The sequence below is a fragment of the Juglans microcarpa x Juglans regia genome, chromosome 2D (assembly GCF_004785595.1).
Source record: "Juglans microcarpa x Juglans regia isolate MS1-56 chromosome 2D, Jm3101_v1.0, whole genome shotgun sequence".
NCBI lineage: Eukaryota > Viridiplantae > Streptophyta > Magnoliopsida > Fagales > Juglandaceae > Juglans > Juglans microcarpa x Juglans regia.
This window is the reverse complement of record NC_054596.1, coordinates 18,060,991-18,075,451: the sequence shown is the minus strand read 5'-3', so window position 1 is coordinate 18,075,451 and position 14,461 is coordinate 18,060,991. Positions and strand designations below refer to the sequence as shown.

Here is a 14,461-nt window from a genome sequence, read left to right as displayed (position 1 = left end):
TATAGCACCAGGTAGGAGGGGAAATAAGTTAAACTTACAGTGGGTTGTAAGCATTGCTTCAATCACAGATCTATAGGCAAGCTCTTCAAAATGCTTTTTTTCCTCAGTTCTCATATATGAAATATAAAGTTCAAAACATATATTTGTAATTGTAAACAATAGCAAAACAGCCTAAAGCCCTAACAGTAACAGGGCATATTCGCCATTACAAAATAAATAAAAAATAAATCAAAGTGATAGACATTGGACAGTCACAGACTCACAAAGCTACAAAAGCATGCATACAGCATATACGACTGGGGATGTTACTGATGTATGGCAGAACAATGTCACACCATTGACCACACAACATGTTTGGAAAACAGTGAACGTAGATGATTAGATCTAGATCTACAATGTAAAAACTAACAATACTACAATGTATAAAGAGTTAAGATAGAACTACAATGAATCCTCGAAAATGCTCAGATAAAACTATAACTAGATGAGATCAATCAAATCTATCAAGTTAACAAATCCCAGCCAAATGCTTAGAAACAAGAAAAAAAAAGGGTAATCGACTCATAGACGGATGAATCGACGAACCAGAGAACCACGAAATAGAGAACCACGAACCAGAGAACCACGAACTATAGAATCAGAGATTTAGTTGGTTGAGAGTCATAAATGCATGCATTTAATGACCCATGTGTCGAGGACAGACTGCGATCTCAGAGGTTGAGATTACAGCCACGACTCCCCAAAAATACGACCGTCGGCTGCATCTGCTAGGGTTTCTTGCAGTCACAGACTCGCAACCAATATCACAAGATTCACAACAAAAGCCCCTCGGGTTCTTGAATCTTAATGGCTGCAAGCCTTCAAGAATCAAAAATCAATTCAATGCTTCATTCCATGGCAATCGCGAGGTAAGCGACGAAGCCGTCGAAGCATAGATGGCTAAGGTTTCACGCTGGCTTTGAGAGAAAAAGTGAGGAAGTGTGAAACGGCTGAAGGAGAAATGAGAATCGAGATACAAGTGAGTGGGGCGGCTAGGGTTTTGCGATGGATCAATGGCTCAGATTTAGATATAAAGATCCAAGGGCCTCAATAACTCCAAATGTCATACGGGTAGCCTCTCTAACATGTAACACATTACAATGTTATAACTTATATCCTATAAAACTATATTTTAAAATTTAAGTTGTAACACATGTTATATACTATAACATTATATATTAGTATATTATTATAATTTAATATTTAAGTTATATACTATATTTAAGTTAATATTTAAGTTATATTTAAGTTATAGTACAAAACAGTACAATGTTATAAGTTATAAGTTATATCCTATAAAATTATATTTTAATATTTAAGTTGTAACACGTGTTATATACTAGAAAATTATATGTATTATATACGATAAAACTATATATTTATACTTTATAGTATATAAGTTTATAACATTGTCTAACTTTATATTTTATCAAACATTATAATTTATTACTCATGATATAATATTATAGTTCTATTATATACTAATACTATAATACTATTATAATAATATGATCAGGAGATGGTGTAATTTGTAATGTTATATATTATGTAAGGCTATACTACTAATAAAATTAATAATACTGTATAGTTATTAATACACCACTAATACTGATACACCACGATATGTATATACTAATACTAATATGATATGTTAATATTATCCATCATCATACAAAGTAGCATATACTAATATCTTATACTAATACACCACCATATGTATATACTAATACTAATATGATATGTTAATATGATCCATCATCATACATAGTAGCATATACTAATATCTTATACTAATACACCACCATCTTTCTTTCATATTAATATTAGTATATTACCATATTAGTATATCATACACCATCATAACTTCTAGTTCCATAAGACTATAAGTTAATATTATAAATTTATATATAGTAGTGGACTATAAGTCTATAATAATAACACTAAGTCTAAATACTTAATTATGAATATTATAAATTTTATATATATATATATATCTAAATCTTGGTTATTATATATAATATATTGTATTATATATGTATAAATATATACGAGTCGAGCTCACAAGTCGAGCCAAGCTTCATACGAGTTTGTTCACAAACATTAATCGAGCCGGTCGAGCTTTATACGAGTTTGTATCGTTTAATAATTGAGCCTAATTTTATGTTTACCAACGGCCCATTTAATATTCGAGTCGAGTCAATTTCGAGTTTAGTTGAGTGGAATTCGAGCTGCCTGTCGAGTAGCCTGTTCATTTTACAGCCCTACATGCCATATAGTGCATCACTCCACCACATTGAGTACACCCCACGTGTACTCCCTTTACTCACGCTATGCCACACAGAGTACACTCCAAGTGCACTCTTCCTATTTCACATGCCACGTCACCAATACAGCACATACTTCACAACCACACTACACAGTACAGTCCACAACACTTCACAGTACACTTCCCAACTACGCCCAACACTTCACATGCACAGCACAGCACATCTCCATACTACACAGCGAACTCCACAATACTAATAGCACAGTCCACAATCTAACCAATCAACTAATAATATAAATAACGAGGGATAGAGGGTTATACCATCGACGGGATAACTCATGTGTTGCCTGCTGATCGTCACGGTCGATGACGTCGGAAGGGTCGTATGTGGCGGTTAGCCATGCACAGTGGTTGTCCACCACGTAAAGTGGCGGTTTGGGCTTAGGGCTAAGCTAGGGGAGGCCAAGGGAGGCTGAGGGTGGTCTTCATGGTGGCTGGGGTGGCGGAGCAAGGCGAATCTGGCCGTGTATAGTGCACCCAAAAGGGTGAGGGTTCATGTGAAGCTAGGGGCGGCTGGGAACTACGGCTGGCCATGGAAGGGCTTAGGAGGTGCCATGGAGAGGCATGGTGGCGATGGAGTGGCGGCACGGTGGCTGGAGGCAGTGAATCTAGCCGTGAGGAGGAGGAACACCTGTGAGAGAGTGAGAGAGCGTGCGGGAGGAGGGAGGCTCGGCTAGGCATGGGGGTGGCTAGGGGAGGTCGCAAATGGGAAGGGAAGCCTTTGGTGGTGGTGCGGTGGCTGTGGGAGGCGAAGTAAGGCCATGGGTATGGAGAACCCGTGCGTTGGAGGAGTTTTGTGTGGCTGAGGAAAGGGCTATGGGCTTTGGGCTAAGGAGAGGAGGAAGGGGGAAGGCTCAGGGGGCTCATGGTGGTGCTTGCTGGCCGTGGGTGGTCGCGTACAAGCGACGGGGAAGGTGGCCGCAAGGTGGAGGCTGGGTTTGGTGGTGGGGGCTTGCTGGCTTGAGATGAGGCTATTGGTGGTGGAGGTGAGACCGGGCGGCGCACGATGGTGCCGGGTTGGGCAGAGGAAGAAACGGCAAGGAGAAGGGCAGCGTGCTGCGACATAAGGGAGAGGGAGGAGATAGGGAGAGAAGGAAGGGAAAAGTGAGGAAGAAAGAGAGGGGCTTGGGTATTTAATCCAGGCCCTTCATATTGGGGATCTACAAAACGATCTAACGGTGGAGGATTAAAACACTGATTTGAAAATGCGTAAACATGAACTTAATTAAAAGCACTGAGAGGAATTAAGGTAGAATATTATTCAAACTAAACTTTAGTTTATAAACTAATATTCCTTCATCATTAATAAATGATGAAGTCTTATTTAATATCTTTAAAAGGATAAAACCATTTAATTAATTAGAGTTTTCAACATAATTCAAATTCCATAATATTTTAAATAGCTGAAATCATTTTAATAATAATTAAAATGATTTCCAACAATTAAAATAATATTAAAATGATTTCCGACAATTATAATATTTTTGGAGCTCTTACATAATTTTCGTCCTCGAAACTTGCTTACATCAGAAAGAATGAACGGAATGTTACACAGATCCCTCTAAGCTACAAGCTATGAAAGAGTGACCCTTACCTAAGTCCCTTAAGGCTCTAAGGGGATTTTTGGAATTAACAGGGCATTACTGCATATTTATATGGGGATATGGCGAGATTGCTTCTCCCCTTACTCGGATGTTGAAGAAAGATGGTTTTACATGAAGCGAGGAAGCTAAGCTAGCCTTTCAAAGGCTTAAGGAGGCTGTTACACAGCCCTTGTGTTGGCCCTTTCGGATTTTTCAAGGCCATTCACTAGTGAATGCGAGGCCTCGGGAAATGCCATTGAGGCCGTTCTTATTTAGCAAGGCAAACCCCTAACATTTTTCAACCAAGCTTTGAATGGGAGAGCACTTATGATGTCAACCTATGAGAAGGAGTTGTTCACCCTAGTCTCCGTTGTGGTTAAATGGAGGCCTTACTTGCTTGGGCAGGCGTTTGTGGTGCATACTGACCAGCAAAGCCTCAAACACCTTTTAGAACAAAAGGTGGGAACACCAATGTAGCAACGATGGATTACAAAGTTGCTTGGGTAAGATTTTGTTATGGAGTACAAGAAGGGATCGGAAAATAAGGTTGCTGATGCGTTGTCAAGGAAATCTATGGAGGGAAATGGGGAATTAATGTTGACCACGTTTCCCAATGTACAATGGATCGAAGAATTAAAGGCTGCAAGTGAGTCTAATGCACAGGTACAAAGCCTCATTAAACTCTACAATGAAGGGAAGCTAAGTGCTAAATATGCAATGAGGGAATGACTCCTACTATACAAGAACAAGTTATACATTTCCCAAAATGCAGATTTCAAAAACAAGCTGTTAAGAGTTGTCACATAGCAGCCCGTGGGGAGGCCATTCAAGGTATGATAAGACAATGCACCGGATAAGGAGGGATTTCTATTGGGAGGGTTTAAAAAGAGATGTCAAGGCATTCATCAAAAACTGTGATACTATGATATATGCCAGCGAGTCAAGGTTGACAATATCCTGCCAAGTGGACTATTACAGCCACTGCCATATCGACAAAATCATGGACACACATCACCATGGATTTTGTGGAAAGGCTGCCTAGTTCACAAGGGTTCAATGCATTGTGGGTCATGGTCGACCGGTTGACCAAATACAGTCACTTCATTCCCTTGAAAGACCCTTATACAACTAAAGGTGTTGCTGAATTATTTTTTAAACATGTCTTTAAATTGCATGGGCTACCACAATCAATTGTATATGAAGTATGCTAGAGTTGTGTTGAAGTATATTGGCTGTGGATTTGTAGTGTTTTTGTTGGGTTTTATTTGTAATTTTTTAGTTGGAATTGCTTGATGGTAACGGATGTTGGTTGGAGTTGTGCTGGAGCTTTTTCTACTGATTGTGGTTGTTTCAAACTTTCAATGCTTTATTAGCTTTTAAATCAGCTATTTTAGCATTTTGGAGTTTTATTGGCTGTTTAGTTATTTGTAATTCGTTAAAGCTAAATATTAATAGTTATCAATACGTATGTTAAAAAACTATCTTGTATGCCAAAAATTTGATATGCATCCTTTAGAATGATTAGATCAGGTTTCACAGCACAAAAGAATTTATTTTGGACTCATGAGGATTTAAATAGAACCCAATGAAGGCCCAAGATTGATTTAAGTGGTTAAAAGGCCTAAAGAAAGCCGTGGCCCAATGAAGGCCCAAATCCAACATCCGCTTTTACATAGTCGAAGATGGAGTGGGATCCCAAAAATTTCGGTGCACAGCCCAAAGCCCATGATGCTGCATGCCGAGGTAAACCAAGCCTTCACGTTTGAAACTTCGCCAAGTTATGATAAAATAAAATTTGAAACACGATGGCATCCAATAACCGAAAGAGTAATGCTATATGTACTTATAATTTTATTTACAATACTCATTTTGTTAGTTTTCTTTTGAAATTAATATTTTAAATTTTAAACTTAATGATTTTCAACATATCAATAACTGACACGTGGGAAGTAAGTTTTTTTATAAGTTTTTCTTTTAAGTACATTTAGCATTTCCATAAGCAAAATATCACGTCCACAGAGTCCAGCTTTGTACATGAATGCTCCACGCTCCACACTCCACACTTCTACTAATAACACACGACCAACTACCAATTATTAAAAGGGCTATGTATACTAAGATAACCATCAAAACTCTTACCGCTATTAAAAATTTTAAATAATGTCAACATTCTCAATCTCTTCTTCGAGCGCATCCACATCTACATTCTCATTGTCACCCTCATACTGCAAGCCAAAGCCAAAGCCAAATCAAACCTCTCATATCAGATGTCAATTAAAGAAACAAAAAGTGGAAAAAGGAGTAAAGTCTAAATATGAAATTAAGATAATATAATGCCTGAGAAAGTTTGCAATGATCAAATGACAAACCAGCAAATAACCATTCCGACGGATTGGAGGTGGTGGGGGAAGTTGAAATGGCAGCACACCCATGATCTCATTTGCAGGTCCTTTCCCAATTCCTGTAGCTGCAGGTTCATTTACCTCAAGTCTGTCCAATTCAATCTCAACCTCTTCGTCTTCTACATGAGCAGCCATGCTGGTCGATGGTACAAGCACTGAATCCAAAGCCTTCATCTGCATTGTTAATTATACCAAGGATTACAATGCAAGAACAATAATCATGGTACATTAACACACACAAACAAGCACAGAGGATTAACCCCAAAATAGGTATGGGGTGACAAGAGAAATCCATACACTTGGGTCTGGATTAAAACAATCATAAGATTATAGAAACTTTTCATTGATTTATTTTTCTTTGCAAAAAAGGACGAGAGGGGATGATGGCACCCGCTATCCACGACCCCAGCAGAGTAATCCCGTAAAAGGTAATACTCTTTGACCCCATAAGCAAGGTATCACCCCACCACAACATGAGCATAGCAAAAATGTGGAACCAAGTATTGAGCCAGGATAACAAGTGCATTAACCACTAATCCACCTGCAGCAATGGGTATGTTGAAATTAGAAACTAGGAATACTATACTAAAATAAAATATGAGCAACCATTTGAAACGACAAATTTTATTTAGAAAAAATCTATTTGTAAGCCTATGTAATGGCAGACTAAACACACCACTGATTTGGAAGTCTGGCACATAAGCTAGCATAAAACCACAGTGAGTGGTTTGTTAATACACCGGCTTATCAGTAGCACAACTCTTTTATTTGTAAAGGTCGATTTTCAAAAAGAGAGATCAAACTTGATATTCGCACCCATGCAATATCTGGAGGTAAAAGTCCAAAACTTGGACACTGCTCATCACTTTTTTTTTTTTTTTTTGGCCAGTGGCTTCACCAATCAAAGGTCCCGCATGAAGATGAAAGAGATGTACCTTATCTGCATTGAGGATGCTTGTAAGAACAGTCTTTCCTCGCTTATTCTTGCCTTCCTTTGCTAGGCTCTTAGCACTGTCAGTTCCATTATGCAATGCCTCAACTTCATTACTTTCATTTGACTGGACAGGTTGCAGATTCCACCTAGAAAGCTTCTTGAATCTGATTGTGTCGTCCAGATGTCCTACTCTTGTTGAATCAGCTGGTTCACCGAAGACACGTGAGGATCAATACGAAAAGATAATGGTACAATGATCAGTAATCACCATGGAAAAGTTTCAGGCTGGAAAAAAATAGCACAGAGATTTTAAAACACTTTGGACATATATGTAGGGGAAAAAAACTGGACAACTTGGTCAGCATTTAATATGAGAAGTCCATATAAAATGTTTTGTTATGTAGTTTCCACAAAATATTTTACATCATTTTCCTACGTTTGGGAAGTAGACACTAGTATGATAAGTTGAAAATTGTCGACTGATATCAAATATTGGATGGACATGAGATGTCAGATATGCTAACTCTACAACTTAACAAAGGATTAACAAAAGGGCAAGCATCAACCAGGCTAATGAGCTTCGGCATGCGGAGTTCATGATCTTTGGAAAGATAAGTGCTACTACAGGCAGTGTGATATGTTAAGTTCTATCTTGAAAATCAATCCATTTCAATGGGAAACAAAATTCTCTAGTAATACCAATGAGATACAATATGACGTATTGGCACCATATGTTGTGGCATTTCGATCCAGTTTCTGAAATTCCTGTCAAACTTTAGAAAAAAACTTCGTTCCTAAAAAAGGACTCTCTCCATTATTATCATCACAAACTATTGTTCATGAAACTTCTATTTGCACAAGAATAACAGGGAGTTTTCCCTCTTACTACTTATAAAAAAACATAATAGGGAGTTTCCTATAACTGAGGATGCTTCTCTCACATATGGCTTCTGGAGAGCACTTGTTGAATCACACTTCACCATTTTGACCAACGCCAAGAACACCTCCAAAATACTCCACATTTCTTTTACGCCAAGAAAGTGCTGAACAAACACACATACCCAAGGCCAATCTACATTTTGCAAAAGTAGTCCAAAATTCTAATAGCACCGAACACTAAAACCAAGGCCTGAAAACTAAAAGTTTCACAGCAATAAAGTAGCACAGGAAAACATCATCCGCATAGAGTAAATTAAATCCTGTGAATTTTAATTACTCCACAAAATATATGCGTGAAAAAAATATTAATTAAAATACACCTTGTTTTGCTCCTTCAGAAGGATCCCAATTAACACACAGCCTTTTCTTGCCAGGAGAAGCATCATTCTGCAAATCATTGTGTGGATTGGTTACAGGAAAACCATTAGTTTCTCCATCACTCACGATATTTATGGAATCCTCTTCGTTGGCACCATTTCTAGTAATATCTGACCCAAGCTGATCTCCCAGCTTTTGAAGTCGCACTTGTGACCTACAAATTAAAAAATAAATAAATTAATTAATTAAATTACAGGACTATAAAACTCCAATGCTTCTTAAGATCACAGAATAAGACAAACTTTAAATGCTTTAATGCACCAAACGGATAAGAACCAAGGAAATTGCAATTTTTTTTTTTTATAAGAAAGAACCGAGGAAATAACATAAAACATATACTTGCCTCTTCAGTTCATCTTGTATCCGTGAATGACGATTATGTACCTTCACAAACTTCTTCATTCTTGAGGTGATCCTGAATTTTTAATAGCAGCCCCACCCAGAAAACATTACAAAAATAGAGAGAGAGAGAGAGAGAGAGAGAGAGAGAGTGTATGAGAGGGATCATGAATTGGAAAGGAACAAAGTCATTGCATCTGAGATTACCTTTTACATTCCTCTTTCTCTTTGTATAATTGAGCCTTAAGCTCCTGAATTCTAGAAGTAAGACTATCTGCTTCCTGGACCCCCTCTTCTAGATAGACCTTTAAACAACATACATTGTATGTCAAACACCACACCTCGATTGTGAATTAAATAAACAAAAAATAACACCAGTATAATTTTTATTTTTGACAACTAAAATAAAATTTTATCGAATCAAGTAAACGGGCGTTGCCCAACACTATACCAAGAGTATATGAAAGAGAACACCTAGTTCCAAGTTAGGAGCCAGAAAATGATACAAAAAAGTCAAAAAGGTTTGACCCATTGAGTACAATAACAGAAACCCAAAGGAATAAGGTGTGAGAAAAGAAGCTTCTAAGCTCATCTAAATAGCGCTCCCAATCATCAAAGCACTGGCCATTCTTAGGCAGAGGGACACATGTCTGTATGTCCACTGCCTGCCATGAATGGATGTGGGGTCAAATCTTGTCACTCCCTCAGCCCAGACATTTTTAACCAGAGGGCAATGTATAGATTCTTCCAATCTAAAACATAATATCCATAAATATATCATTCGTCCTTCTTTATATCAGTGGTCTTCCTTCACAAGTAACTGAATATGAACAGCTCTAGAACATCAGAAATTGTAATAGACTATGACAACTAGATTTCAGTGACCAAATTAACTTCCAATGAAAAGAAATGAAATAATAAAATCATCTCACACATATGGTGTAACATCATCGCACAATAAACACAGGCATTTGTACAAGTTGTCCATGTGTCTGTGTGTGCTGTGTGTGCACATGTGTGTGCGTGTCTGTGTACAGTTGACCAATAAGTAACCGCAACAAGGATGAAACTGACCCCTAGCTGAATTTTGTGATGTTCAAGCATGTTAATATCCGACTGCATTTTCTTTAACTGCACATAATTCCCACAAAACAGAAAAGAAAATTGTTAGTTGAGTAAGAAGATTCTAAACAAATTCAGGATGAAGCTTTTAGAAGAAATTTTCAAACCTGATCCTTGAGATCATCCCTGGAATCAGTGGATGCAATTTTTCCTTCTTTAACTCTATCTTCAGTTCGCTCAGAGATTCTCAAACTTCCAGAAAAATCACCTTTGCCTTTGAAGTGTTGTTTTTTCATACGTTTTCTAGAACAAGTATTTTGAAATCATATACATGCACTTTACATGAAAAAGAAAGGATAGTAAAATGAAATTCCATAGTATTTTATCGAGAATCAGTATGGTTCACTCCAAAATAATAGAGCGCATTGGTTCAATCCGAAAGATACCCACATGGTCCAATCTGAAAGCATTTATATGTATATGCTTTGAGCCCAATATAATAGTCCAAGTTGGGTTTCAAGATGAATTGATATTTGATTGCTTATGTTAGCATTGAAGCCAATACCTATATAATTCTTGATTTTTTTTTTTATAAGTATGAGAATATAATTCTTGAAATTTTTGGTCATGTGCTTTTGGGTATATATTGATTCAACCGTGTACTTTAACTTGATTATGGCTATCAAATATTAGATGTGCATATTGAGCAAAGCACAAGAGAATTATATAAAATGTTATGTTTAAATCTTATATAATATTAGCATAATACTCTATTAAATTGAGCTAATATGCTAAATACATCACCATCTTGCTTTTTAAACCTTTTTATTACATTTATGGATTTTTTTTGTTATTATACATCATCTTTACAAATGTGTGCATTACTTCAATCAAGAATGCCCTTTTGCTTTGTGCATATGCGCTAGACAGCATTTGTGGTTAAAGTGTGGTTAGCGGTTTCACCAACAATTATGTGCAAGAGAAATAGGAATCCGTGCTTATGTTAGCATTGAATATCTATTCATCTTCTCTTAGTGGAGTCTTCTCCAAATCGTGGGTTGGTTTGGCTTGTGTAATGCCAAGAAGAACGGTGGAACCTTGCTACACTTGGAGGGGGTTAGATTGCAGTCTACAAATTGCAGTGTTGTGGAAAATGTTTCCTACTTGCTTCATATGGTGTATTTGGGGAGAAATGAACTATAAAAACTTTCAGGACCACGAATGGACATTTAAGTTTTCATATTTTTTTTTTTAAGGAAATAAATACATCTATTACCCCTGGGAATACCTGTTCCACGCAATTATTTCTCAGAATAATGATTCCTCATTTTGCAGAATGGCTTTCCCTATGAAACGGCTATTCCTCATAAAAAACCCAAACCAAACTATGGAAGAGCCAAGAATAGATATTCCATTCTAGGGGTCTATTCCACAAACCAAACATACCTTAAAAGACCATCTTCAATTCAGTCTCTAATAGTCTTTCAAATGTCCGGACATCTCTTATCACCAAATAAACCACATAGGGCATATAGGACCACATCCAAATCAATTTGATGCCAGCTGACCCAACACACACACACAGATATATATGTTTTTGAGGAGTTCACAGTAACTCACCTCGTCCGTTCAATTGATATGGAAGAGCTATACTCTGCAAATTCAATTTCAGCCAGAGTAAGTTTAACAAGCTGAAGGTAAAAGATAAAACTAAAAATATATTTATAACTTAATAGTAAATTCATAACCAAAAGTGGCACAAAAATGATTAAACAAAAAAAAAAAAAAAGAAAAAAGAAGAAGAAGAACTGTAGAGCTCTACCATCTCTTTTATGATAATAAAACAAATAAAAAATGAAAACCATCTCTGACATGTAGACAAATGCTAAATAATGAGAAATCTTTTTATAGGTAATAACAAATATTAAAACTCACGTATCAAAAAAATATATATTAAAACTCTAGAAAATGTGGAAAGTGAGTTTGAAAAACATTATGTCTGACCACGAAGTGTTTGTCGGCCTCTTGCATCTCTCACTGGAGAATACCTTCGTGGTGGAGAGTGCCTCCTGTCAAGCTTATTCCTTAAGTCACTGCCATGATATTCTCGTTGAGCTGCAATAACATAGAAAAGAGTTTTCACACAGCAAACTAAGTCAATACGAATTAATTTCTAACTGAAAAGCAAGTAGAAGACAATGAGTTCATAATGAGGCTAAGCTTACCACCTGGAACACCATGAGAAACATAATAATGAACATTACAAGCGTCTTTGTGCCAGTCTCAAAATGAATAGATGTAATAAAACCCATTTTGAGCTTATAACATTGAGAAAACCTTCACATCACTATATGAAATCTGATAAAGGAGAACTGATATCTCCATCTTCTTCTTGAGCTATAAGATACATAATACAAGCAGATACTAAGGTGTCCATTACAAGGACCATCATGAGAAACACACTAATGAACAGTATAATTGCCTCCATGACAGTCCCGAAAGAGCCAAAGAAATCCATGCTGAGCAGATAAATCCAATGAGAACACACATCATTGAAATATCCTTCACACTTCAGCGTAGTATCCAATAAAGATGAGGAGACATCCTTGACTTTGTCACAACTAAGATTATAACACAATATGAAGAGTAGAGATTTCTTCAAACTGCCATTTGATGATACAATAATAATCTATCAAAGAGCAGTAGAATTAGGATTCTGATATTATCTCCAACTAACTTTCATTTTTGCTTCTCAAGGAATCCCATCACAGTGTCATTCAAGCAGAACTAACAGATGAACAAGGTCCAATAAGCTTGTTGAAAAAGTAGTATCAAAAGTTGCTGCAATTGCATTTGAACCTTTAACCAAACCTCCCTTTGTGGTTAACATGGAAGAAGATATATCTGGTCCGTTAAGAAAACTTTGACGGTTTGTAGATGCATTATGGCAATGATAAAGCTCTCCAAGTAAACACCACAATCGGCGTTAAGATAAAACAACCAACCAACATAATCCGTTCTGAAGAAGAAAGCCACTAACCCTGTCAATTGCCATAAACATGCCACTTTCATGAAACGCCACAAACTACAATTAGTACCATGTATCGCTCAACATGACATTTTGATATATTATTGTCACATAATGTCACTTGCATGGCGTAAGCCCTCTTGCTCCGGCTTATACAGAGGCAATTGGTAAATATAGGTATCAACATACAAATACCCATAAAGATTTGGACAGGAAAGCAAAAAATTATATTGATAAGGAATACAACCCAACTTTTACATATGACTGTACCTGTATATACATACACGCATAATCTATTCATATATATAACGTGTACGTAATGCGTGCAAATACTATTGGAATGCTGGCTTAAAGTTCATAAGCAACTATTCCACAAACCAGGGTTTCTCAGTTGTGCATTCTTCCAACATGTGTTCCACTCAATAATATATTATATTATTAACCAATTACTATACCTTTTTGTATAAAAATAAAAAATAAAATAAAAAAATTGATTGGCACTCTATGGGGATGCATAACGGTAATACCATATTTGAGTTGCAGTGCAATAGCAAGTTCCTTTTTCATATATCAAGGAATATATATATACCAGTATAGGAACCAGAGAATCCCCGGAGCTCCGAGTCGCCGTGCGCAAACGAGCAACTCTGGCGCATGCAGCGGCCCTTCTGGTACAAAACGCACAGCTTCGTCTTGAATAGTTTCCTCTCGACCATAGCGGAAAAATGTAGATACTCTCTCTAAAACTCGAAATCAGAGAATCACTTTGCGAGACAGACGAGAATGAAAACAAAGTATAAAACCAATGAGAGGTTTACTAATTAAGAAAAGTCCCTGGCGCTGCCATGGATAAGAATGAAATGAGAATTCCTGCAAGGGAAGGTAGCCCTACACTGTTAGAGCCTAGCCGAGTACCTAACGAGGAATCTGGGTGATGAGATAAGCTTTGAATCGCCGACAGAAGGCAAGACCCAAAGACAGTATACTTCGGTGAGTTCAGTCTTTCGTTTAGCTTTTCTGGGCCGAACCCCAACCAACCTTAAATTCTTTCTTTTTTTCTCTCAATTTAGTGAGGTCCGTTGGGACAGTTAGACCACATAATTCTACAAGAAAGATAAAAATTAAATAAAATATTATTTTTTAATATTATTATTATTTTAAATATTAGAAAAATTAAATTATTTATTATATTTTATATAAAAATTTTAAAAATATAATAATAAAATGAGATGAGATAAAATTATTTCTATATCTGAATACAACTAACTGTAAATTCATGTTTCGCTTATCATTTATTATTTCTTAAAATTTAGACAAAAATTTTGACGCAACCCGTACACCCATCCGTGAAGAGTGATAATCACTTATAATTATTTTTATAATTTTTTATATAATTATATTTTAAATAAAAAATATTTTTATAAAATTATG

At 36.5% G+C, this 14,461-nt stretch overlaps 1 protein-coding gene across 1 annotated transcript; it reads right to left on the bottom strand.

Moving 5' to 3' along the window:
- Positions 1 to 6,068: 6,068 nt before the first annotated feature.
- LOC121249319 (zinc finger CCCH domain-containing protein 40-like) lies at positions 6,069 to 14,062 on the bottom strand. Its single transcript, XM_041148028.1, has 11 exons — positions 13,620 to 14,062; positions 12,007 to 12,117; positions 11,623 to 11,656; positions 10,170 to 10,305; positions 10,015 to 10,071; positions 9,148 to 9,245; positions 8,945 to 9,016; positions 8,544 to 8,755; positions 8,260 to 8,327; positions 7,286 to 7,510; positions 6,069 to 6,524 (listed from the first exon to the last, which is right to left on the bottom strand). The coding sequence occupies exons 1-11, from the start codon at positions 13,744 to 13,746 to the stop codon at positions 6,219 to 6,221; spliced, it is 1,446 nt and encodes a 481-aa protein (XP_041003962.1). The 5' UTR covers positions 13,747 to 14,062; the 3' UTR covers positions 6,069 to 6,218.
- Positions 14,063 to 14,461: the final 399 nt, after the last annotated feature.